The following is a 26653-nucleotide window of genomic DNA, read 5'->3' as shown; positions in this document are numbered from 1 at the left end:
AGTTGTTTTTTCATTTCTGTACACCACCAGCCAAAATAAAATTTAAGAATGTTTTATTCAGAAAAGGAAATTATACCAGAAACTACAGTGAAGTATGGGATTAAGGATTTTTTCCCCTTTTCCTTTTAGAGTGTGAAGCTGAGCAGCCTCCCTTTCCAGAAGGATATAAAGTCAAACAAGAACCTGTGATTACTGTGAGTATTACCCAGGCCTCAACCTGAGTAAGAAGTTCTTAAATGAGAATAGCAGGGACAGCTTGTGAATGTCAGGCAGTGTTCAGGAGGTGGGAAAAGGAGGGCACCAGAGTGAGAACCAGTAACTTGGGGCCAATTCCTGTGCTAATACTAACAGCGTGACTTAGGGGGTATCACACAACCTCCTTGAGCCTTCGTTTCGGCGTCTATTTTACTTATCTGTTTATTTTCTGAGACAGGGTCTTGCTCTGTCGACCAGTTTGGAGTGCAGTGGCACCATCTCAGCTCACTGCAACCTGAGTAGCTGGGACTACAGGCACCCGCCAACCATACCTGGGAGTTTGAGTCGAGACAGGGTTTCATCATGTTGTCCAGGCTGGTCTCAAACTCCTGACTTCAAGTGATCTGCCTGCCTCAGTCTCCCAAATGTTGGGATTACAGGTGTGAACCATGGCATCCAGCCGGGTTTCTGCAGTTATTAAATGGGACAGATGATCTTTGACTAATTCACAGGGCTTCTGTGGGGCTCACATGAGACCCTGGATGAGACAGGCCTTTGCAGTGGATCTAACACCATGTCCATGGTGGTTATAGTTGCAGTTAGAGCAAGTTTCTCTGCCTTCCTGGGTAGACAAGATGAAGACTGTGCTAAGGAGAGAGGGCAAACGACAGGGCAGCCAGGAAGAGAGACCCTCATGAAGTCTACCTTGGAATTAGTTAAGAGCTTAAGAGTTTAAATTTTTTAAAAAGCAAGGCTCTGAGAGATGAAGGGACTTGAGTATGGTAAAAGGGATGGAACCAAAACCTGTTTCTGGACTTCTCGGAACTGCCATCACTGCAGCTACCTGTGACGGAGACCTCGTGCCTAAAAACCGTCTTGTTCTGTGATTGTTCCTTGTCTCCTCGCATCCCGTTCTTGCTTTATGGATGAAGTTCTTTCTCAAGTTTCTCTGCAGATACAAATCACAGTTCTCTTCCCTGAATTCTCTGTGCTTCCTCCAGGGTCAGTTGTTCTAACAGTAGATACTGCTCTTCACCTTTTGTACTATGGTCTTCTTGACCTGTATAAAGAGATTCAATTGTTTATTTAAAATGTACAATGGTCCTCAGTGGATTTTTCTGTATAGCTGGTATATTAGTGTTCCCCAGAGAGACAAAATCAGTAGGATAGATATAGATATAGATATATATGGGTGTGGGAGAGAGAGTGAGAGAGAGAGATAAGAGAGGATTTACTGGGTAATTGGCTCACATGATTATGGAGACTGAGTAGGCCATCTGCGAGCTGGAGAACCAGGGAAGCTGCTAGAGTGGCTCAGTCCAAATTCAAAAGCCTCAGAGCCAGGAAAAAACAACAGTGTTAACTACCAGTCTGAGGGCCTCTGTTTATGATACGTGGCAGGGTTAAGTGGAAATCTGGCTGGGCCTAATTAGCCTCTGAGAGCCCCAGGGACTATAGTAAAATCTAAAAATCAGAGAACCTGAAGTTCTGAGGTCCAAGGGCTGGAGTAGAAGGGTGTCCCAGCTCCAAAAGAGAGCAAGAATTCACCCTTCCTCGCCTTTTTGTTCCTTCCAGGTCCCCAGCCAATCCAATGGTAACTGCCCACATCGAGAACAGATCGCCACGCAGTCCACCAACATACACACACCGTCTCTTCCAGAAAACCCTTGCTGTCACACCCAGAAATAATGCTCTGCTAGTTACCTAGGTATCCCTTACTCCAGTCAAGTTGACACTGAAAATTAACCATCACAATATCACAGCTGGTGTGGTTTTCTTCTACTGCTGTATATGTGAGTTTGTTTTCTGGATGGGTCTCTTTCGTGAATAGCAGAACACTGACTGGGTGCTCATGAAGAGTGATTGTCCACTGGCAGACTTTTCTTTAGGATGAACAGGCAAAGAGTCGGTATTTTGGGATTGGGCAGCGGTGCGGGGGGGTCTCCAAATCAATTTTTTTCTTTCTTTTTTGAGATCGGGTCACAGCTCTGTCACAGCAGCCTGGAGTGCAGTGGTGCAATCAGGGCTCACTGCCACCCCAACTTCCTGGGCTCAAGCGATCTTCCCGCCTCTGCCTCCCAATGCTGGGACTATAGGCGTATGCCACCATTGCTAGCTATTTTTGAATTTTAGTAGAGATGAGGTCTGTGTTGCCCAGGCTGGCCTGGAACTCATGGGCTCAAGCCATCTGCCCTTCTCAGCCTCCCAAAGTGCTAGAATCACAGGTGTGAACTAACGCACCCAGCCCAGTTTTTTTTTTTTCTTTTGCCACCATCATGGTGCCCTAGGGAGTTCTAAGAGTTCAACTCCTTTTCAGGCTGTTTCATTGGTTTACGTAAGAATCCCTGGAGAGCAGGGGGAGCTGGAGATCCAATGCTGGTATGAACACAGCTTCATGATATCGAGGGAGCAGAAGCCTGAGGGGAGTGTGGACAGCAGGCCATGTTAGCCCAGCCGGACTTCCACCCAGCCTCGCCGTATATCATTCCATTCTTGTTCCCACTCTGTGCAATGCCTGTCAACTTGAGTGTTGTGTCCCTTTGGGATATGATAGGAAGATCGATGTCTGTCCTCTGGGTCAGCTTCCTCCTGTGACGGTTACTTCCACTCTTGCTTTTTTTTTTTTTTTTTTTTTTGAGATGGAGTTTCCCTCTTGTTGCCTAGGCTGGAGTGCAGTGTCATGATCTCAGCTCACTGCAACCTCCACCTCCCGGGTTCAAGCAATTCTCTTGCCTCAGCCTCCCAAGTAGCTGGGATCACAGGCACCCACCACTGTCCTGGGCTACTTTTTTGTATTTTTAGTAGAGACAGTTTCACCATGTTGGCCAGGCTGGTATTGAACTCCTGACCTCAGGTGATCCACCTGCCTCAATCTCCCACAGTGCTGGGATTACAGGCATGAGCTTCTTGCTTTTTGAGTGAGGCTTCGTCCCCGGTGTTTTGGATATGTTTACAAATCTCTCATCCACAGATGTTCCTCCTTTTCTCTGTCAGGGGTTTATGCCTTGTCATTTATAGGTGTCTCAGTAGGGAAGGGAGACAATGATTTGTGCTCAGTGTGCCCCCCTGAACCTAAAGTCTGATGGAGAATTTTGTTCCTTTATAAGATTATACAAGAAAATACAATTATTGACACTGTTGGAATGGATTGTCTCCCCTCTCCTGCCTGCCTCCAGGTTGCGCCAGTGGAGGAAATGCTTTTTCACGGCTTCAGTGCAGAGCACTATTTTCCGGTTTCCCATTTCACCATGATCTCACGTACACCCTGTCCTCAAGACAAATCGGAAACAGTCAACCCAAAAACATGTGAGTAAGGGAGATGCCATCTGTTATAATGTGGGGCTTTTAACATTGCAGAACCAAAGGGTAGGTATGGAGGTGGACAGACAGACCTGAGGCTGCCACATACATAAGAAAGAATGTGTTCTTGTTTTATTTTTCAGTGTCCTTTATTTCACTGATGTATCTTTAAGGTTAAAAAAGTAATAAAGAAAATAAGTAACAAAAAGCATACTTTGATTTTATACTAAATAAAAAGTAGGAAAAGAGAACAGTAAACAAATATAGCTGGCTGTGATGGCTCATGCCTGTAATATCAGCACTTTGAGAGATCAAGGCAGGAGATTATTTGAGCCCTGAGAGACCTCATCTCTACATCTATATAAAAAATGAAAATAAAAAATTGTGGCCAGACATGGTGGCTCACGCCTGTAATCCCAGCACTTTGGGAGGCCAAGGCGGGGGGATCATTTGAGGTCTGGAATTCGAGACCAACCTGGCCAACGTGGTAAAACCCTGTCTCTACTAAAAATACAAAATTTAGCCTGGGGTGGTGGTGGGAGAATCACTTGAATCTGGGAGGTGGAGGTTGCAGTGAGCTGAGATTGTGCCACTGCAATCCAGCCTGGTCTACAGAGCAAGATTCCATCTCAAAAGAAAAAAAGTTAGCCAGGCATGGTGGTACACACCTGTAACTCCAGCTACTTGGGAGGCTGAAGCAAGAGAATTGCTTGAACCCAGGAGGAGGTGGAAGTTGCAGTGAGCTGAGATCACGCCACTGCATTCCAGCCTGAGCAACAGAGCAAGACTCCGTCTCAAAAAAAAAAAAAAATCAGCTGGGCGTGGTGGCATGTACTTGTAGTCCCAGCTACTTGGGAGGCTAAGCTGGGAGGATTGCTGGAACTCAAGAGGTCCACGCTGCAGTGAGCTATGATCGTGCCACTGCACTCCAGCCTTTTTACCAAAAAAAAAAAAAAAAAAAAAAGTAAAAAGCAGAAGAAAACATCATGCTTCTCTGCTTTGTGTGTAGAAGCCAGAGGTATAGACTGCAGATCTGAGTCATAGTTCCTTGGGCCCTCCCCGGTGCCAGACCGTCTCCTTCTGCTAGTTTGTTCTGTGCCTCCTGCATGCTTTGGGCCTTGGCTGACCACTGCCTTTATTACTCTGACCATAATACCTTATCCATTACACTCTCACTCCCAGTTCCTCTCTGGTTCCAATTCCTACGACACTCCCCTTGTTTTTGTCTCTCTGGCCACACTGGCCCCCTTGCCATTCCTGCTTTGGGGTCATAACAAGCTGATGGACCTGGCCTTATGTAGGATACTTCCTACATCTTCACCAGACTACAGAGGCTCAGAGGGACATTTTAAGTTCTTTTAGTAATACAGCCCAGCTCTGCAGTCCGGAGCAAAATATGACATCTAAGATCATGTGACTGAATGGACAGTACCTTTTTCTGGTTCACAAGTAAACATTTCTCCCAGATTAACTTGGGCCATTGGGGATTTGCAGCAGGAATTTTTGTTTGTTTCTTTTAGGTTCTCCCAAAGAATATTTGGAAACTTTCATCTTTCCTGTTCTGCTTCCTGGAATGGCTAGCCTGCTTCATCAAGCGAAGAAAGAAAAATGTTTCGAGGTCAGTTGTTTGGCAGGATTTATTTTAGGATTCTCAATAATTCATTATTATCAGATGATCGCTCATTATCTTGGTACCATCAGGTTGTTCTCCAGATGACCCCTTAGGGAGGCAAAGCCTGTGTTTGGGGTCACTTAGCCAGTTCCAGCCATACCATCTAGCTGTGCCCATACATACGCTGCCATCTGTCTGGCCACTTGGACTCCGGAGAGGTTTTCCGTCTTGCTTGGCCTCCTGCCTGCCCTTCTCCTGTGCAGTTTGGCATCCACCAGGTTTCTTGGGTCTTTGGCTTCTGTTTATTACGTGCACTGATTAGAGCTCTCCTTGGCCAGGCACAATGGCTCACACCTATAATCCAAGCACTTTGGGAAGCTGAGGTGGGAAGATCACTTGATGCTAGGATCAAGACCACTGGGCAACAGAGTGAGACCCCCATCTCTAAAAAAAATTATTTTTAGAGAATGGAGTCTCACTCTGTCACCCAGCCTGGAGTGCAGTGGCATGATCTCAGCTCACTGCAATCTCCCCCTCCTGGGTTCTAGTGATTCTCCTGCCTCAGCCTCTGGAGTAGCTGGGACTACAGGCACATGCCACTACACCCAACTAATTTTTGTATTCTTAGTAGAGACAGGGTTTCCATGTCGACCACGCTAGTCTCAAACTCTTGACCTCGTGATCTACCTGCCTCAGCCTCCCAAAGTGCTGGGATTATAGGCATGAGCCACTGTGCCCAACCGCTAAGAAAAAAATTTTTTTTAAATTAGCTAGGTGTGGTGGCACACACCTGTAGTCCCAGCTATTCAAGAAGCTGAGGCAGGAAGATCCTTGAGGCCAGAAGTTTGAGGTTGCAGTGATCCATGATCACGTCACTGCACTCCAGCCTGGGCAACAGCAAGACCCCCAACTCAAAATAAACATCCCACAAAACTCTCCTTACTTCTACTTTGCTCTGGATTGATTCTTCTCCCTGGCCTGTCTATTCCATGCCAACTGTCATGAATATAAACTGCTTGCAGAGAGGCTTTTAACACAGTAAGTGCTCAGTAAATAACAGTTAACATTGCACTGCAGAGAATCATCTGTACAAACCGAGTTCCGATCCTGGCCTACCCCCATGTGGATACCCTCAGAGGGTCCCTCTTTTCCATAGTGCACGTGATACTTTGGGTGTATGTGTTTCCTGCACAGTTTTGAATTCTAGAATTTTGGATGATCCAGATGAATAGAGTAAAATGACAACATTTGATATTGACCAAGCACTCGCTCGGTGCCGAGCACTTTGCTGAGTGCCTTATCTTCCATTATTGCAGTTGCTCTCCCCAGCCATGTGAGCTTCCTTCTATTATTATTATCTGTACTCTGCAGAGGAGGAAATGGAGGGACACAGAGGCCTGAAATGTGATCAAGGGTGAATGGCAGAGTTAGGACTCAAATCTAGATTAAATGATTCAAAATGATACTACAGGCTGGGTATAGTGGCTCATGCCCATAATCTCAGCACTTTGGGAGTCCAAGGCAGAAGGATTGTCTGAGCCTAGGAGTTCAAGACCAGCCTGGGCTACAAAGTGAGACTCAGTATCTAAAGAAAAAAAAAATTAGCCAGGCCTAGTGGTGCATACCAGCTGTTGTAGTCCCAGCTGCTCAAGAGGTAGAAGGATCAACTGAGTCCTGGAGGTTGAGGCTGCAGTGTGTCATGATCATGCCACCCACCCCAGCCTGGAAACAGAGCAAGAAAAAAAAAAAGATACTAAAAAAAGTTGGCAGTAATTACAGTGTAAACCTCAGTGAGTCTGACACATCCTGGGTCTATAAAATTATTCATAGTTAATGATATTATCCAAGTCGTTGCTCTTCAGCACAGGATCCCCATCTGAGAAGAGCTGCGTACTGCTGTGCTGGTACTTCTATATGCCGAGGAGTTAAAGTTTCCACATGTTCTAGCAAATACTCAGTTTTTCCCTATCAGTGCCTTGACAGTATCCTGCCCGCTTTGCCTCTTAATGACTGCATATTATACCTCCCCCTAATTGCCTGCCACTTAATCCACTTAGCATAACATTCCTTTGACAGGCCTCACCATGACAGTTGTGTCTTTGAGACAGAAATGGATGAGGAGACATTGATCAGAATTTGGGTAGCATACCTAGGAAGGAAGAATTTGGGATCTACCTCTGGGCCGTGGTTCACCAGTGGACAACAGCAGATGGACGGGATGAAGTCACTAGCCCTCAGCCTAGCTTTCAGGGCTCTGCCTAGTTCATTTGTTCCTTGCTTCTTTCCTTCCTTCCTTTCTCCCTCCCTCCCTCCTTCCCAGTGCCCACCTTCCCGGTGGTACCCTCCACCCAAGCAGAAGCCCTTGGAGAGCCCTGCACTAGCCCCACCTCACGGCCTCCGTGCATCTGCTCCTGCTTTTTTCGGAAAAAAAAAAAATCCCTGAGCTCCTCTTCTCTGCATATTTAAGTTCTACTTGCTTTTCCAAACTCAGCTCCATAACTTTTCTCTCAAGCTTCCAGTTCCCTGCTGGGCTCAAACTAGAAGTAATTGATCCCAGCTCTCAGATTTCAGAGTATTTCATCTGTTCCTCATTTTATGGCAAATTAAGACATCCTTAATTAAGACATTCTTAGCCCACATATACTTAATTTAGGCATGTCTGTCTCCCCCCGTAGTTTAAGTTCCTTGAGGACAGATACTCTGATTTATTTTTATATCTCTAGTCAGTGCTACCCAATGCCTAGCACATGGTGAACATAGAGTTGGCCCCTGATAAATGGTAAATAAGTGAGTGCTTGATTACACATCAGGGTGTGTCACTGTTACTATGTCCTTGACCAAAACCCAGCTTCCTTCTATCTGGGAAGGCCGTTCTATTGGACTCATCCCTGGAGAAATTCCCTGGAGGGGTGAGGGAAGAAGATGTGCATCTATTTCATGAGTTTGGTTGATGGGGTAGAGCAGTGGGGGCCAAATAGCACAGCCTGACTCCCCCCCACCTCATATTAATTATGCAAGTAATTAGCAAATTGGGTCTTGATTTATAGCATAGCAGTTAAGAGCAATACTTGAGTCAAAGTTAGCTGATTTTGAACCTCCATCCCGACTGGCAGCATAGCCCAGGACAAGTCATTTCGTCTTTCTGAGCCATTATCAGCTCCTTACATGTAAAATGAGGACGATCATAGCACCTGCTCATGGGATTATTACGCTGATGAAATGAGGTAGCTCATGTAAAGTGCTTAGGCCAGTCCCTGGAACCTAGGAAGAACTCCATACATGTTAACTTATTCATCTTAGTGATACAGTGGTGGAGGTACTTCCCAGATACGGTGGGCTGCACCTGCTGCCTGAGTGGCTTCACTCTTGTTCCTCGACCATCCGGAGTCCTGATTCAGGACCTGGTCCCAGTTCCCAGAAAAACCACCCAATTCCACAGTGATCTCTGAGGAAGGTTTGTTTTATGGGTCTTCTCATGGGAGGGAGGGAAGAGGATTCTGTTGGCACCTATCAAGCAAGACTTCATTAATCCTCTCTGGAGGCATTTCTGACCCTCCAGGAACCCCCTTCCCATGCTCACTCTTCAGACCCCTTCTGGATCCTGAACAACCGAGCTGTGGCTCTCAGCCTGCATGGCCCGCTCAGCAAGGCCAAAGTCTAGCAGACAGTGTTCCCTCCTCTCTTAAATGCAATTCAGCCATCATGTAGCCCTTGTGGGTAGAAGTGCGGGTCGGGCTTCTGTAATCCCAGCTACTCAGCTTCACATCTCTCACCCCAACAAAGATACAGTTGTATGGCTTTCCTCATATTGCTCTGTCAGAAATCCTAGTTTTGACACAGAGGCCTGGTAAATTCAAATCTGGGGACTTCAGTCCCCCCTCTTTCTCCTGACGTGCTACTATAGACATGGTTGCCATATTTGAACCTTGGAAGACCATAATGATCAGATCCCTTATTTTCACTAACGAGGGGGCACTATGCTGATGAAGACTGTAAACAGAAAAAGCTGGTAAAGTAAAAGTCAGTGATTCGGGTACTAATGATTAAATCCAGGTAACTGCTCTCCTGACACTTGTGGTTTGACTACTGCTATGACAATCATCAAAAATTGTATCAAAAGTCAGAGAAGGCCCGGTGTGGTGGCTCATGCCTGTAATTTCAGCACTTTGGGAGGCTGAGGCGGGTGGATCACTGGAGCTTAGGAGTTCGAGACCACCCTGGGTAACATGGCAAAACCCATTCTCTACAAAAATTAGCTGGGCATGGTGGCAAAAAGAGGAGCTCTCTCACTGATCAGTTGCTCGCTGTGGGTCAGCACTGGTCAGATGCTTCCTCTGCCCATCACCTTGTTTCACTCTTACAATAACCTTCTGAACCAGATTCTCTTTTTCATCACGTCCGTTTTATGGAGGATGGCCCTGGATCACAGAGAAGTTGAGCATTACTCAAGGTCACCTGGTAAGCTGCAAACAGCACACATCTCCAACCAAGGCCCAGGTTGATCCTGAAGCCTGGGTTTCCATCCCTCCCAGGAAATGGGAGTTGGAGGCTGTCCTCAAAATAGCTCCCAGAGATACTGATATTTTTTCATTCATAGCTTTTTTTCGGAAGAACAGACTGCTCACTTGCCTTCGGTTATCAAAGTTAAACCGCTTCTAATTCTTATCTGTTTTTCATTTGCTCACTTGGCTTTTCCTGACAATTTAATTCTTGTCCACTACTCATAACTGACCTTCCCCGGTCACCTGTGTTTTGACTGCTGCTATGATAATCATCAGGAACTGTATCAAATTGTGGTGTGATACAGTTGGTAGGTACCCTGTGGTTAAACAGGTGCAAGGTATGGCTGAGTGGAATGGGAGTGAGGGTGGGTTGAAGAGTGGTCCCAGAGCAGACCCTCAGCCTGGCCATGCCGTTGTCGGATGGCTTTGTCTCTCTGCCTTCCATTCTGCCGCTAAATGAGGAAAAGTTCCTCACGAGTCACATGCCAGCAATTGTATCATTTTTTTCTCTCTTGCTGTTGACCAAAGTATATTCAGTGCACTGTGCCTCTTGTTGGATTGAACAAAGGATGGAATGTAATGATCAAACAATGAAATGAGCACAGTGGAATAATCTTTGTTTTCATACATGTAAAGAATATCAGCCGGGCGCGGTGGCTCATGCCTGTAATCCCAGCCCTTTGGGAGGCCGAGGCAGGCGAATCACGAGGTCAGGAGATGCAAGACCATCTTGGTCAACATGGTGAAACCCCATCTCTACTAAAAATACAAAAAATAGCTGGGCCTGCTGGCACGCTCCTGTAATCCCAGGTACTCAGGAGGCTGAGGCAGGAAAATCGCTTCAACCTGGGAAGCAGAAGTTGCAGTGAGCTGAGATTGCACCACTGCACTCCAGCCTGGGAGACAGAGGGAGATTCTGTCTCAAAGAAAAAGAAAAAGAATATCTACAAGCAGGTTGAGTCGCCCATGTTTAGTTCTGTTCAACAAACATTGGTTAAGCATTGCTGTGTGTTGATCGTGGGGCCAGACCCCTGGGCACACAAGAGGGGACAAGACATGGTCCTGTCCTAGAGGAGCCATAATGATGAACCAAAGTTGTTTTTATTTTTCTTCCCCTTGTGTCTGTTTTTTTTTTTTTTCACTCCTCTGCTGTGAGAATGAATAAGGAGAAATAACTACAGTGGATCTGTAGCTGGGAATTCATTTCTAGACCTTGGTGCCTGTAGATTCCATTGTGCAACCTTTATGCTAATTTACTTGGCCATCATTCTTCTAATTTATATCCTTTCAGAGGGCACAAAAATCAGCTGACAGGGCAGTAATTAAGATTTTACATGAAGGTTGCATATCTAATATTTGCCCATAAATAATTTTGTAACAAGGGGGCTAGCAACAGTTTCCAGCCTCTAAGCAGCGATAAAATGGTTTTTAAAAATCAGAGAAATGTCTAATTATATTAGAGATTAATGAGGCATCCTTGTGCCAACTCATATTTCATCATTGACATCCTACAGATGAGCTGCTCCTGAGACTAAATGAAAACAATCTAAATATCAGATGCTCCAGGGTGCTTGAACAGAGCATTGAAGTTTAAATTTTACAATGAATGATCAAGGAATGTAGAAAATGTGGGTTCTTAAAACTGTTCATGTGTGACGAGGCATAGTGGTTCATGCCTGTAATTCCAGCACTTCAGGAGGCCAAGGTGAGAGGATTGCTTGAGCCCAGGAGTTTGAGACCAGCCTGGGAAACATAGTGAGACCCCGTCTCTACTAAAAATACCAAAATTAGCCAGGCATGGTGGTAGGCACCTGTAATCCCAGCTACTTGGGAGGCTGAGGCAGAAGACTTGCTTGAACCTGGGAAGTGGAGGTTGCAGTGATCTCACCACTGCAGTCCAGCTTGGATGACAGAGTGAGACTGCCTCTCAAAAACAACAAACCTGTTCACTTGTAAGAGTGGAGAAGCTTGAAAGGCAGACACAGTGGAATTCAAAATCCTGCTGGACCGCTTCCTAGCAGCATAGCCCTAAGTAATCCGTGAGCCTCAGTTTCCTCAACTATTAAAAGTACAGCAGACCTGCTCCCGTCATTGGGAAGAAGAGGGGAAGTAATGAATGACGATTCCAGACCCCAAGGAATGTTAGCTTCCTCCTCCTCTGCTTTTCACACCTTGCCAGGAAACTCAGTATTTTGAATGCTACAAATACGCAAGGTGGGTGAATTACTATTAACTTTCTTAATTTCCTGATTTAGGATTTTTAAATTAAATCCGATTCCCTCTATGTTCCCCCCCTGGCTGTGTAGTCTTTTGTGGGTTATTTTTGAAGGCTTAGAAATCACATTATTGCCATTTCAACATTTGTCAGACCCAAGAGGAACTCCCGTTACCCAGATCTGCACAACAGATTTGCATTTTCTTGATTCAGCTGTTCCTCACATCCTGTTATTGGGAATAGATGCTTAAACTGAATGACTGGCCTCCAACCAAAATTACATAACTGGAACGTTCTTATCTGTCACCCACAACTGAACTTGCATCCAAACGGCTCTTGCATAGCAGCGTGATTTGTTGTTTATTAGGGCCATTCAAATTGTATCTTGAAATAGCATTTATATTGAGTTGCTCAAAAATACTTGCTGATTTTTGTTCTGCCCTTAAACTGCTGATGTCTAGTTATTTATACTTGACTTCATTATTTTTCTGCTTTTTTTTTTTTTTTTCCCTATGACGCAGCCCTCACAGTGCCTGGAACATAGTAGGAACTCAATGAGTATTTATTGGAGGAATGAATGAATATGGGTTCTCAAAAGTCAGGGCTGGCCAGGCACGGTGGCTCACGTCTGTAATCCCAGCACTTTGGGAGACCGAGACAGGTGGATCACTGGAGGTCAGGAGTTTGAGACCACCCTGGCCAACATAACGAAACCCCATCTCTACTAAGAATACAAAAAAAATCGCTGGGCGTGTTGGCATGGGCCTGTAATTCCAACCACTCGAGAGGCTGAGGCAGGAAAATCGCTTGAACCCAGGTTGCAAAGATGTTTCTCTAATCCTGAATTTTTGGTGCAGATGACAATTGAGAAAATAAACCTTAAGCACATGATTTCCATGAATTATCTCAGGCTGAGAATTAGATCAAGACCCTGCACATTTCATGATAGGAATTTCACAAGTGAAATTGATTTATTTAGCCCTTTCCCAAATGGTCGTTTTCAATCATGTAAAAAAAGTAATTGAGATTTTTTAAGAGGCATCTGTATGGCATTAGAGTGACAGTCTACAAATACAGCCAGTGGCCTTCTAATTTTGCTGTGAAATTAGCCGGGTGCTAGCAGTATTTTATATTGTGTTAAACAAATATACTCTGTGAAAGATAAATAGCAGAAAATGATTGCTTTATACAAATAGCTGGTAGAAGTACCTCTGCGGCCAACAATAGATATTGTACAGACATTTCCCGTGCATATAGCGATTTATGCAGCATGTATACAACAAGCCAAAGGAAACAGAATGCAGATACTAGTATCTAAATTTGTTAGCTAATAAGTGAAGAATCACGTGGAAGATGGGGAAAAGATGAAAGTTTGGTCCCTTTGCTCGCCTATATTTAATATTCCAACATTTTGGCTATATTAAACAATTTCAAAAGAAGCATGAGTTACCTTTGCAATCAGGAAAAATGTAAGTTATAGACAAGTAACATTGTCAAGTCCTTATATTTGACCCTCCTCTAGGTTATTTTCTCTTCCTTTTCTTTTCACTGACACACTCAGTGAATCACCTCATCTGCATCTTTTTACCATTCATTCATTCTGGTTTTTTTGGTGGGGGGAGGACAGAGTCTCGCTCTGTCGCCCCCAGACTGGAGTGCAGTGGTGTGATCTTGGCTCACTGCAACCTGCGCCTCCTGGGTTCAAGCAATTCTCTTGCCTCAGCCTCCTGAGTATCTGGGACTACAGGCCCACACCACCACGCTTGGCTAATTTTTTTATATTTTTTTAGTAGAGAGGAGGTTTCACCATGTTGCCCAGCCTGGTCGAAAACTCCTGAGCTCAGACAATCTGCCTACATCGGCCTCCCAAAGTGCTGTGATCACAGGCGTGAACCACCGTGCCCAGCCTCATTCTTTCTTTACTGTGGCACTCTGGCATCTAAATGCTCACTATGTCTGGTGCAACTCAAGTTTACTCATGACCCAGTACTGCCAAATTCTGTGACCTCTTCCGGGGACGAAAAGCAGGCCAGTATGTTTGGGGCAGAGTGAGCAAAAGAGACGGGAGCTGAGTTTGACAGGGTCAGCCCCGCAGCCGTAACATCACATGGGCCAGTAAAGAAAGTGGGTTTTATTTTAAAAGCAGTTGGAAATAATTAGAGCCGTGACTCTCAACCCTATTGAGCCCAGGACTCCCTTGTCATAGCATTGTGTTGCGTGCTTCTTGCTATCCTGAAATGAAATGCTTAGATGATATAATATAACCTGCTTATCAGTTACCTGATTGCTCTGTTGTACAATAAACTACCAGAAAACTTTGTGGCTTAAAATAACAACAATTTATTATTTCTCATGACTCTGGGCTGACTGGGCCCTTTTGCTGCTCCTTCCTGGGCTCACTCATGTGACTGTGTTCAGCTGGTGACTGGGCTGGGCTGGAAGGTCCAATTCAGTCTCATCTCATTCAGGTGTCTGGGGCCCTGGTGCTGCCTGCTAGCTGGGGCACTTTGGTTCTCCTCCGTGTGGCCTCTCATCCTCCAGTGGGCCACACCAGCTCCTTTACAGCGTGGTGGTCTCTGGCAGCTTTCCAAGAGGGTAAAAGCAGAAGAGCAAAGCCAAGACCTTCTGGAACATGAATTCCACCAAGTTCCATTGGTCAAAGCAACTCAAAAGTCACAAAGAATTGATGAATACATAAAAGATAGACTCTGGTTTTTCCTGGCTGGTGGAAGTAGCAAAGTCACATTGCAAAGGGGTGTGGACCCAGGAGGCATGATTAATTAGGATGATTATTCTAATAATCTATCACATCTTCTCTATAACAATTTCAAAGATATATAATGGTACATTATATTATAGTGGAGTATAATATGAAGGAGAAATAGGGAGTGGGCATGGTGGCTGAATTCTGTAATCCCAGCATTTTGGGAGACTGAGGCAGGTGGATCACTTGAGGCCAGGAGTTCGAGTCCAGTCTGGCCAACATGGCAAAACTTGGTCTCTGCTAAAAATACAAAAATTAGCTGGGCATGGTGGTGCATACCTGTAATCTCAGCTACTCGAAGAGGCTGAGACACAAGAATCACTTGAACTCAGGAGGCAGAAGTTGCAGCGAGCCAGGATTGTGCCAGTGCACTCCAGCCCGGGTGACAGAGCAAGACTGTCTCAAAAAAAAAAGGAGAAATAGAATGAAAATAATTTATAATGTAGGTAATACTACTTTGTTTCGTACATTGCTTGGGTAAGATATCATGAAGGTGTCACTTGCTTGCACCTTTATATGGAATCGTCACACATACAATAGCTGCAACAGGCAGACTGAACCACACGTGTTGTGTAAGTCACTCAAAGACTGTAAGCGCTGTTGCCCTTGGTGACAGGATCTTCTGAAGTGGTGAAAAACTCCAATTTTGAATAAAACAAAGTACAGTTTTCTTTTGGCATAAGTGGTAGTTGCTTCTCTGGAAAAATTAACCTGCAAAAAGCCATGCAAAAAGGCCTTGTGTTTACATATTACATAGAGTTAGGTTCTAGGCTCAGAGAATTATAAACAGGTTTTTTTGTTTTTTTTTTCATTTGTGATGAGAATCACCTTTATTTATTTTACTTCAACTTCATGTACAGGATGTGCAGGTTTTTTACATAGGTAAATGTGTGCCATGGTGGTTTGCTACACAGATCATCCCATCACTGTTCTTACTGATGCTTTTCCTCCCCTTACCCCTGACAGGCCCTGGTGTGTGTTGCTCCCCTGATGGGACCATGTGTTCTCATCATTCAGCTCCCACTTATATCTGAGAACACACAGTGTTTGGTTTTCTGTTCCTGCATTAGTTTGTTGAGGATAATGGCTTCCAATGCCTTCCATGTGCCTACAAAGGACCTGATCTTATTCCTTTTTATGGCTGCATAGTATTCCATGGTATATATGTACCACATTTTCTTCATCCAGTCTATCATTAATGAGCATTTAGGTTGATTCCATGTCTTTGCTATTATGAATAGTGCTGCAATGAACATACATGTGCATGCATCTTTATAATAGAATGATTTACAAGCCCCCACACTCCAGATTTTACCATAAACTGTCCCAATTAACTGCTGACAATCAACTTTAAAAAATGAAATGCAGCCGGGAGCAGTGTCTCACGCTTATAATCCCAGCACTTTGGGAGGCCAAGGTGGATCACTTGAGGTCAAGAGTTCAAGACCAGCCTGACCAACACGATGAAACCCATCTCCACTAAAAATATATTGTTATAAAATTAGCCAGGCATGGTGGTGCACACCTGTAATCCCAGCTACTTGGGAGGCTGAGGTAGGATAATCGCTTGAATCCAGAAGGCGAGGTTGCAGAGAGCCGAGATCGTCCCGTTGCACTCCAGCCTGGGCAACAAGAGTAAAACTCCATCTCAAAAAAAAAAAAAAAAGAAAGGCTGGCTGGCACGTGGCTCATGCCTGTAATCACAACACTTTGGGAGGTCAAGGTAGGCTGACTGCCTGAGGTTGAGAGTTCAAAACCAGCCTGGCCAGCATGCTGAAACCCCATCTCTACTAAAAAATATAAAATTAGCCAGGCATGGTGGCAGGCACCCGTAATCTCAGCTACTCGAGACTGAGGCAGGAGAATCACTTGAACCCAGAATCTGGAGGTTGCAGTGAGCCAAGATTGTACCACTGCACTCTAGCCTGGGTGACAGAGCAAGGCTTCATCTCAAAATAAATAAATAAATAAATAATAAAACCCAAAACAGGAAAGAAATGCAGTGTGTGAAGCAGAACACATTTTTGAACTAATTTTACTCGCTGGTAACCTCTGATTTAGGTGACCTCTGTGAGTTTTTGGTCTGCAATTCATAGCTCTTTGCTGTCTGTCCACCCTGCCATGGATGCACAAACCAACCATACCATACCCTTGGGAACGCCCTTGGAAACATAACTACTGCCATTTGTAAGGTGCCTTCTTTTCTTTTTCTCTAGCATTATTGATGTATAACTGACAAATAAAAATGGCATGTCATTATGGCTGGGTGCAGGGGCTCATGCCTATAATCCCAATACTTTGGGGGACTGAGGTGGGAGGATCACTTGGGGCCAGGAGTTTGGGACTAGCATCAGTAACATAACAAGACCTCAACTCTATAAAAAAATAAAATAAATTGAGGCAGGAAGATTGCTTGAACCCAGGAATTCAAAGCTGCAGTGAACTGTTATCGCGCCACTGTGCTCCAACCCAGGTGACAGAGCAAGAGTATATAATAAAGGGTTGCACCATGATGATTTAATATACCTATACCTTGTGAAATGACTACCATGATCAAGATAATTAACACATCCATCACCTCACAGAGTGTCTTAGTTCACCTGGGCTGCTCTAACAAAATACCATAAACTAGATAGTTTACAAACAACAGAAATGTATTTTCTCACAGTTTGGGAGGTTGGGAAGTCCAAGTCTCAGCTCGGCTCTAGGAAACAGCCTTTTAACCCAAATGATGGAGGCCAGAGTCCACCTCTCCACACACCCAGGGCGCCTGACTGTAAGGTTTGTGTGTGGTGTCCTGCTGGCTCTGGGGCTTTCCTCCCTCTGCTATCCTGCCAGCCTGTGTTCTCTTACCCTGGATCTAGGTACTGATCTTGCTTCACCTGGCCTTTGGGGTTGGAATTTGTTCTTGAGAACTCAATCTTTTGACTCCAGTTCCTTTAAAGGACTCTGGGTTTTGGTTTTTTTTTTTTTTTTTTTTTTGGTAGAGAAAAGAATAATTATTACATGAATGATACTTGCTTATGGTAGAAAAATTAGAAACTACCAATAAACAAAAACAAGAACGCTTATCAGTCATAATCCCAGCCCTGTTAATGCGTTTAAAATCATTCTGTTTTAAAAAATTTGCGGCTGGGCACAGTGGCTCACACCTGTAATCCCAGCACTTTGGGAGGCTGAGGCAGGTGGATTACCTGAGGTCAAGAGTTCAAGACCAGCCTGACCAACATGGTGAAACCCCATCTCTACTAAAAAAATACAAAAATTAGCTGGGCGTGGTGGTGCATGCCTGTAGTCCCAGCTATACAGGAGGCTGAAGTGGGAGGATTGCTTGTGCCCTAGATCTGGAGGTCGCAGTGAGCTGAAATCACACCACTGCACTCCAGCCTGTGTGACATGATGAGACTTTGTCTCAAAAAAAAAATTTTTTTTTTTTACACGGACACATACTTACCTATTTACTATCTGCCCAGCTAGTTAAATAAATATTTTTTAAAAAATGTTTTTGTAGAGATGGGAGTCTTGCTTTGTTGCTCAGGCTGGTCTTGAACTCCCAGCCTCAAGCAATCCTCCTGCCCTGGCCTTTCAAAGTGCTGGGATTACAGGCATGAGCCATCACACCTGGCCTTTAGTACGATGTTTTTGAGGTTCCATGTTGTAGTAGGTATCAGAACTTATTTTTGTTACCAAACGTTATTTCATTGTGTGGAGCTACCATATTGTGTTTAGGGGTTGTTTCTACTTTTTGGCTATTATCAATCATGCTGCTGTGAACTTTTGCATACAGGTCTTTGTGTGGACGAATGTTTTCATTTCTCTGGGATAGATCCCTAGGAGTAGAGTAAACTGAGTTTTTATCTGACCTTATTACAGTTGGTAGAATATCATGATATTTACATGGGTTCAGACAGCAATTGACAATCTCACGTTTTGGAATTTAGCACTTATATATGAAATACGGTTCAGTGGGGGGCCATTTCGTGATGATCTACCATTACCAAACAGTTACCATCTAAGTTAGTGCTGGAAGACTAATCCTGCCCACCAGTGGTGATCGTTTTTTAATTGACAATCATTTGTAGAATACTTCTTATAAGCCAGGCATTTTCACATTGTGATCTCATGTTTTTTTTTCTTTTTGAGACAGAGTCTCACTCTGTCACCCAGGCTGGAGTGCAGTGGTGCGATTTCGGCTCACTGCAACCTCTGACTCAGCCTCCTGAATAGCTGGGACTACAGGTGCATGCCACCATGCTGGCTAATTTTTTTTTCTTTTGTATTTTTAGTAGAGAAGGGGTTTCACCATATTGGCCGGGCTGGTCTTGAACTCCTGACCTCGTGATCCGCCACCCTTGGCCTTCCAAAGAGCTGGGATTACAGGCATGAGCTACGGAGCCCAGGCTGTGATCTCATTTAATCATCATAATAACCCCGTTAGTGGATGGTTTTATCATCTCCATTTGTGATTGAGGAAGCAGAGGCCCAGAGAAGTATCCAAGTTCATATGGTTAGCAAGAGGAACAGCCAGGGTTAAGAGCCTGGCTTCAGGCTGGGCATGGTGGTTCATGCCTGTAATTTCAGCACTCTGGGAGGCTGAGGCGGGTGGACCACTTTGAGGCCAGGAGTTCAAGACCAGCCTGGCCAACATGGCAAAACCCTGTCTCTACTAAAATTACTAAGAATTAGCCAGGCATAGTGGCACGTGCCTGTAATCCCAGCTACTCGGGAGGCTGAGGCACAAGAATTGCTTGAACCCAGGAGGCAGAGGTTGCAGTGAGCAGAGATCCAACTTGGGGGACAGAGTGAGACTCTGTCTCAATAAATAAATAAATAAATAAATAAAAAGAATCTGCAGACCTGGAACAAGCAAACCTAATAGACATTTACAGAACTCTCCACCCCAAATCCACAGAATATACATTCTTCTCAGCACCACATCACACCTACTCTAAAATTGACCATGTAATTGGAAGCAAATCACTCCTCAGCAAACACAAAAGAATGGAAATCATAGCAAACAGTCTCTCAGACCACAGTGCAATCAAGTTAGAACTCAGAATGCAGAAACTAACTCAGAACCGCACAGCTTCATGGAAACTGAACAACTGGCTCTTGAAGGTTGACTGGATAAACAATGAAATGAAGGCAGAAATAAAGATGTTCTTTGAAACCAACAAGAACGAAGACACAACATACCAGAATCTCTGGGACACATTTAAAGCAGTCTCTAGAGGAAAATATATAGCAATAAGTGCCCACATGAGAAGAAAGGAGAGATCGAAAATTGACACCCTATCATCAAAATTGAAAGAGCTAGAGGAGCAAGATAAAAAAAACTCAAAACCTAGCAGAAGACAAGAAATAACGAAGATCAGAGCAGACTGAAGGAGATAGAGACACAAAAAACCCTTCAAAAAATCAATAAATTCAGGCGGTGGTTTTTTGAAAAGATCAACAAAATAGACAGACCACTAGCCAGATCAATAAAAAAGAAAACAGATAATAACCAAATAGATGCAATAAAAAAACAATAAAGGGGATATCACCACAGATTCCACAGAGATTCAAACCATCATCAGAGATTATTACAAACAACTCTATGCACATAAACTAGTAAACCTGGAAGAAATGGACAAATTCCTGGACACTTGCCTCCTCCCAAGCCTAAACCAGGAAGAAGTTGAAACCCTGAATAGACCAATAACAAGGTCTGAAGTTGAGGCAGCATTTAAGAGCCTACCACCCAAAAAAAGCCCAGGTCCAGACAGGTTCACAGCCAAATTCTACCAGACATACAAAGAGGAGCTGGTACCATTCCTTCTGAAACTATTCCAGATAATCCAAAAAGAGGGAATCCTTCCCAAATCATTTTATGAGACCAACATCATCCTGATACCAAAACCTGGCAGAGACTCAACAAGAAAAGAAAACTTCAGGCCAATATCCATGATGAACATAGATGCAAAAATCTTCAATTAAATACTGGCATACAGATTGCAACAGCACATCAAAAAGCTTATCCACCATGATCAAGTAGGCTTCATCCCAGGGACGCAAGGCTGGTTCAACATATGCAAGTCTATAAACGTAATTCACCACATAAACAGAACCAAAGACAAAAACCACATGATTATCTCAATTGATGCAGAGAAGGCCTTTGACAAAATTCAACAGCTCTTTATGCTAAAAACCCTCAATAAACTAGGTATTGACGGAATGTATCTCAAAATAATAAAAGCTATTTATGACAAAACCACAGCCAATATCATACTGAATGGGCAAAAACTGGAAGCATTCCCTTTGAAATCTGGCACTAGACAAGGATGCCCTCTCTCACCACTCCTATTCCATATAGTACTGGAAGTTCTAGCCAGAGCAATCAGACAAGAAAAAGAAATAAAAGGTATTCAGATAAGAAAGGAGGAAGTCAAATTGTCTCTATTTGCAGATGAAATGATTGTATATCTAGGAGACCCCATTGTCTCAGCCCCAAATCTCCTGAAATTGATCAGCAAAGTCTCAGGATACAAAATCAATGTGCAAAAATCACAAGCATTCCTATACACCAATAACAGACTTAAAGAGAGCCAAATCAAGAATGAACTGCCATTCACAATTGCTACAAAGAGAATAAAATACCTAGGAATACAACTAACAAGGAACGTTAAGGACCTCTTCAAGGAGAACTACAAGCCACTGCTCAACGAAATAAGACAGGGCACAAACAGATGGAGAAACATTCCATATTCATGGTTAGGAAGAATCAATATCATGAAAATGGCCATACTGCCCAAAGTAATTTACAGATTCAATGCTATCCTCATCAAGCTACCAATGACCTTCTTCAAATAACTAAAAAAAAAAAAAAACCCTTAAACTTCATATGGAACCAAAAGAGAGCCCGCATAGCCAAGTCAATTCTAAGCAAAAAGAACAAAGCAGGAGGCATCCCACTACCAGACTCCAAATTATACTACAAGGCTACAGTAATCAAAACAGCATGGTACTGGTACCAAAACAGAGATATAGACCAGTGGAACAGAACAGAGGCCTCGGAGGCAACACAACACATCTACAACCATCCGATCTTTGACAAACCTGACAAAAACAAGCAATGGGGAAAAGATTCCCTGTTTAATAAATGGTGTTGGGAAAACTGGCTAGCCATGTGCAGAAAGCAGAAACTGGACCCCTTCCTGACACCTTACACTAAAATTAACTCCAGATGGATTAAAGACTTAAACATAAGACCTAACACCATAAAAACCCTAGAAGAAAATCTAGGCAAAACCATCCAGAACATAGGCGTAGGCAAGGACTTCATGACCAAAACACCAAAAGCATTGGCAACAAAAGCCAAAATAGACAAATGGGACCTAATGAAACTCCACAGCTTCTGCACGGCAAAAGAAACAATCATTAGAGTGAATCGGCAACCAACAAAATGGGAAAAAATTTTTGCAATCTACCCATCTGACAAAGGGCTGATAGCCATAATTTACAAAGAATTAAAACAGATTTACAAGAAAACAAACAAGCCCATTCAAAAGCGGGCAAAGGATATGAACAGACACTTTACAAAAGAAGACATACGTGAGGCCAACAAACATATGAAAAAATGTTCGTCATCACTGGTCATTAGAGAAATGCAAATCAAAACTACATTGAGATACCATCTCACGCCAGTTAGAATGGCGATCATTAAAAAATCTGGAGACAACAGATGCTGGAGAGGATGTGGAGAAATAGGAACACTCTTACACAGTAGGTGGGAGTATAAATTAGTTCAACCATTGTGGAAGACAGTGTGGTGATTCCTTAAGGACCTAGGAATAGAAATCCCATTTGACCCAGCAATCCCATTACTGGGTATATATCCAAAGGATTATAAATCATTCTACTATAAGGACACATGCACACGAATGTTCACTGCAGCACTGTTTACAATAGCAAAGACCTGGAACCAGCCCAAATGCCCATCGATGATAGACTGGATGGGGAAAATGTGGCACATACACACCATGGAATATTATGCAGCCATCAAAAACGATGAGTTCGTGTCCTTTGTAGGGACATGGATGAACCTGGAAACCATCATTCTCAGCAAACAGACACAAGAGCAGAAAATCAAACACCGCATGTTCTCACTCATAGGTGGGTGTTGAACAATGAGAACATATGGGAGGGGAGCATCACACACTGGGGTCTATTGAGGGAAAATAGGGGAGGGACAGTGGGGGTTGGGGAGTTGGGGAGAGATAGCATGGGGAGAATGCTAGATATAGGTGAAAGGGAGGAAGGCAGCACATCACACTGCCATGTATGTACCTATGCAGCTATCTTGCATGTTCTTCAAATGTGCCCCAAAACCTAAAATGCAATTTAAAAAAAAAGCATCTGGCTTTACTTTTTTAATTTTTATGGGTACATCCTAGGTATATATATTTACTGAGTGCATGAGATGTTTGGATACAGGCATGCAATGTGAAATATCGTCAAGAATGGGGTTTCCATCCCCTAAGCATTTATCCTTTGTGTTACAAACAATCCAGTTACAGTCTTTTACTTATTTTAAAATGTATACTTGTTTGTATTGACTGTAGTCACCCTGCTGTGCTGTCAAATAGGTCTTATTCTTCCCTTTTTTGTTGTTATTGCCATTAATCATCCCCAACCTGACATTCATTCCTACGGTGTCTTATGCTGATAAGGCTGTGGATGCTGAAAATATTTCCCATTTTGACTCTTAGAATTGCTGTCGTATCTAGCTTGTAAGCCATGCCCAGAAAAATCTTATTTAAACTTTATAGTCAAGTTTCTTTTTAATTTTTAACAAAAGAGCATTGATCACTTCATTTCCCAAACTTGGCTAGGAGTTGCTTTTGTTTTTAAAAATCAAAGTGATCCTCAAAGGACAAGACTTTGAAAAGAAAGGCAGCAGGCTCTGACCTGAGGGCGACCCCGGGGTTCTTTTACAAAATGAAGAGCAGTGGCTTTGTGGCAGGATTTTCCTTCTCTGGTCTGAAGCTTTGCCCTCTGGCTCTGAGGGGCATTGGCTTTATGCCAGATGGCTGCAGTAGCAGTCTTGACTAACTGCCAGTCAGGGGGAACATGATCATTTGGCCATAAATTGCATTTCAATTATTATGTACTGCATCAGTTAACTTTTTGCCATGTCACAAACTACCTCAAAAGTTAGTGGCTTAAAATTAACAAGCATTGACCAGGCATCGTGGCTCATGACTGTAATCCCAGCACTTTGGGAGGCCAAGGCACAAGGATCATTGAGCCCAGAGTTCAAGACCAACCTGGGCAACATAGCAAGCCCCCTATCTCTCCAAAAATAAAATCATAACCATTGATGTAGCTCACTTTTCTGCAGGTTAGCAATTTGGGCTAGATTTAGCTGGGAGTTCCTTCTGGCCTTTGGTTCATTCATGTGTCTTGGGCAGCTACTTGGTAGGCTGGATGCTGGCTGGTCTAGGATGGCCTCAGCTGGGATGAGCTGTTCCATGCGGTCTCTCATCCTCCATCAGATTAACCCTAGGTTGTTCATACAGCGGCCAGGCAGGGTTGCTGCAATGCAATTAGACACCCTCAAGGCCTCTTGAGCCTGAGGCTTGGAACTGACATAGTGTCAATTTCACACATTAGACTGGCCAAAGCAAGTCACACGGCCAGCCCGGATCCAAAGAGTTAGGAAATAGATTTCACTTTTTTTTTTTTTTTAAAGTAAATTTATGGGGTGTAAGTACAATTTCTTTACATGTGTAGATGGCATAGAAGCCAAGTCAGGGCTTTAGGGTGTCTATCACCCAGATAACACACCTCGTACCTGGTAATTTGTCATCATTACCCTCCTCCCACCCCTTCAGCCTTCCGACTCTTCATTGTCGGTCATTCCTTTCCCTCCATCTGTGTATACACAGTTTTTAGCACCCACTTATGAGTAAGAACATGCGATATTTGACTTTCTGTGTCTGGCTTGTTCACTCAAGATAATGCCCTCCAGTTCCATCCATGTTGCTGCAAAATACGTGAGTTCGTTCCCTTTTATAGATTCTACTCCTTGACAGGAAGAGCAGTAAAGTCACACTGCAGAGTGTAGCTACAGGAAGGGTGGAGAATGGTGGCCCGTTTTGCAACTTACCATATACACTGCATCAGAAATAATATGGACTGGGCCACAGATGGCAGGTTTGACTGTTGGCTCCAGCCTGGTGACTTCAGGAAAGATTAAATGAGCTAATGTGTGAAGGGGCTTGTTCTGGAGTTTAACAATCTGGGCTCAAATTCTTTTTTTTTTTTTTTTTGAGATGGAGTCTTGCTCTGTGGCCCAGGCTGGAGTGCAGTGGCATGATCCCAGCGCACTGCAACCTCCACCTCCCTGGTTCAAAGGATTCTCCTGCCTCAGCCTCCTGAGTAGCTGGGACTACAGACATGCACCACCACTCCCAGATAATTTCTGTGTTTTTAGTAGAGACAGGGTTTCACCATTTTGGCCAGGCCAGTCTGAAACTCCTGATTTTAGGTGATCTGCCCGCCTCTGCCTCCCAAAGTGCTGGAATTACAGGCATGAGCTACTGAACCCAGCTAAATTCTTCCATTTGGCCAAGGTATTTAGCATCTCATCTCTATGCCCCCATTTTCTAATCGGTAAAATATGAATAATATGGAGTACATCATAATATGTCCTTGTTGTGAGGATAAATGAGTTAAATAAAACTTAAGAGTGTCTGGCACACAGAAAACACTCAATACACATAAACTGTGGTTAATCCTATTAGCGTTTAACTTGGAAAACACCCAATCTGTAAAGGAGTGCTATTCCCCATGGCCTCTTCTGGTTGACCAGTTGTTACATAAGTGAATGGAGGTTGAAATCCTCTTACTGCATTCTGGACATTACAGATAGATGGCCAAGGATGGACTCTCCTTGTCATTCTGAAAATCCTCATACCTTTTTAAAATGATAGGTATTAGTAAAAATCAAAACATAACTCTTAGAAATAATGGTGAGCCAAGAAAAGAAAATCAAAAACCGCATGTTCTCATTCATAAGCGGGTGTTGAACAATGAGAACACATGGACACAGGGAGGGGAGCATCACACACTGGGGTCTGTTGGGGGGCACCAACAGAGGGACAGCAGGGGAGGGTGGGGAGGCCAGGGAGGTATAATGTGGGGAGAAATGCCAGATGTGGGTGATGGCAGGATGGAGAGAGCAAACCACATTGCCACGTGTGTACCTATGCAACAATCCTGCATGATCTGTACATGTACCCCAGAACCTAAAGTATAATTTAAAAAAAAAGAAAGAAAGAATGGTGAGCTTAGAATCTGAGCATGTAATATACAGACACCTCCCAGAGTTAAAGAATTGCTAGAATCACAGCCTGTAATGGAAAAAAAAAAAAAAAAAAACAAACAGAAAAACCAACCCTGCAATTATCCCAGCCTTATCTTGAGAATTTATATCTAAAGAAGGAAGCCATTTTTAAAAGGAATGGAAATAAGGGTTTTTTTTAAAAGAATGTATCTTAAAGTGAATCATTGACTTTCTTGCTTGTTTATAGAACTGCATTTCTCCTGCAACTTTTTAGGAACAGGAAAAGCCAGGTCATATACTAGTCCCAGATCCAAAAGATGTTTCAACTGTTAACCCCTTAGATTCAATCGTAAAGGGTTATCCAGGAAATAGAGAAGAGAGATGAAACAGAGCTTTCTTAAAATCACAACTCAGTGTCAGAAATCAAGTACTATGGCTTTTTCCATGATTCCAAAACAGGAAAGGCCATCTCTGAGTTATTTATAATGTTCTGAAGCTGTGACCTTCAAACTATAGCCCACAGCATCAGCTACCTGTTTTTGTAAATGAAATTTCATAGCTGGGTGCAGTGGTGCGCTACTCGGGATGTTGAGAGAGAAGAATTGCTTGAACCTGGAAGGCAAAGGTTGCAGTGAGCCAAGATGGCACCACTGCACTCCAATCTGGGTGACAGAGCAGAGCGAGACTACGTCTCAAAAAAAAAAAAAAAAAGAAAAGAATTTCATTGGAACACAGC

The 26653-nt window shown here is 43.6% G+C and overlaps 1 protein-coding gene across 4 annotated transcripts in view; it reads left to right on the top strand.

Moving 5' to 3' along the window:
- The window catches only part of IQCK (IQ motif containing K), a 149733-nt gene that overhangs the window by 11407 nt on the left and 111673 nt on the right, over window positions 1-26653 (top strand). For all 4 annotated transcript variants that reach the window (XR_012512764.1, XM_003930143.4, XM_010340739.3 and 1 more), the window contains exons 2-4: window positions 130-194; window positions 3372-3501; window positions 5016-5113. Coding sequence is in view for 3 of the 4 variants with exons in the window: in XM_003930143.4 (XP_003930192.1) it covers window positions 130-194; window positions 3372-3501; window positions 5016-5113 (293 nt within the window). In the remaining variant the exon portion in view is untranslated. The remainder of the gene's footprint in view (window positions 1-129; window positions 195-3371; window positions 3502-5015; window positions 5114-26653) is intronic.

Source organism: Saimiri boliviensis, chromosome 12 (genome assembly GCF_048565385.1).
Source record: "Saimiri boliviensis isolate mSaiBol1 chromosome 12, mSaiBol1.pri, whole genome shotgun sequence".
Taxonomy (NCBI): Eukaryota; Metazoa; Chordata; class Mammalia; order Primates; family Cebidae; genus Saimiri; species Saimiri boliviensis.
The sequence above is the reverse complement of the archived record's forward strand: the minus strand, read 5'-3'. Positions and strand labels throughout refer to the sequence as shown.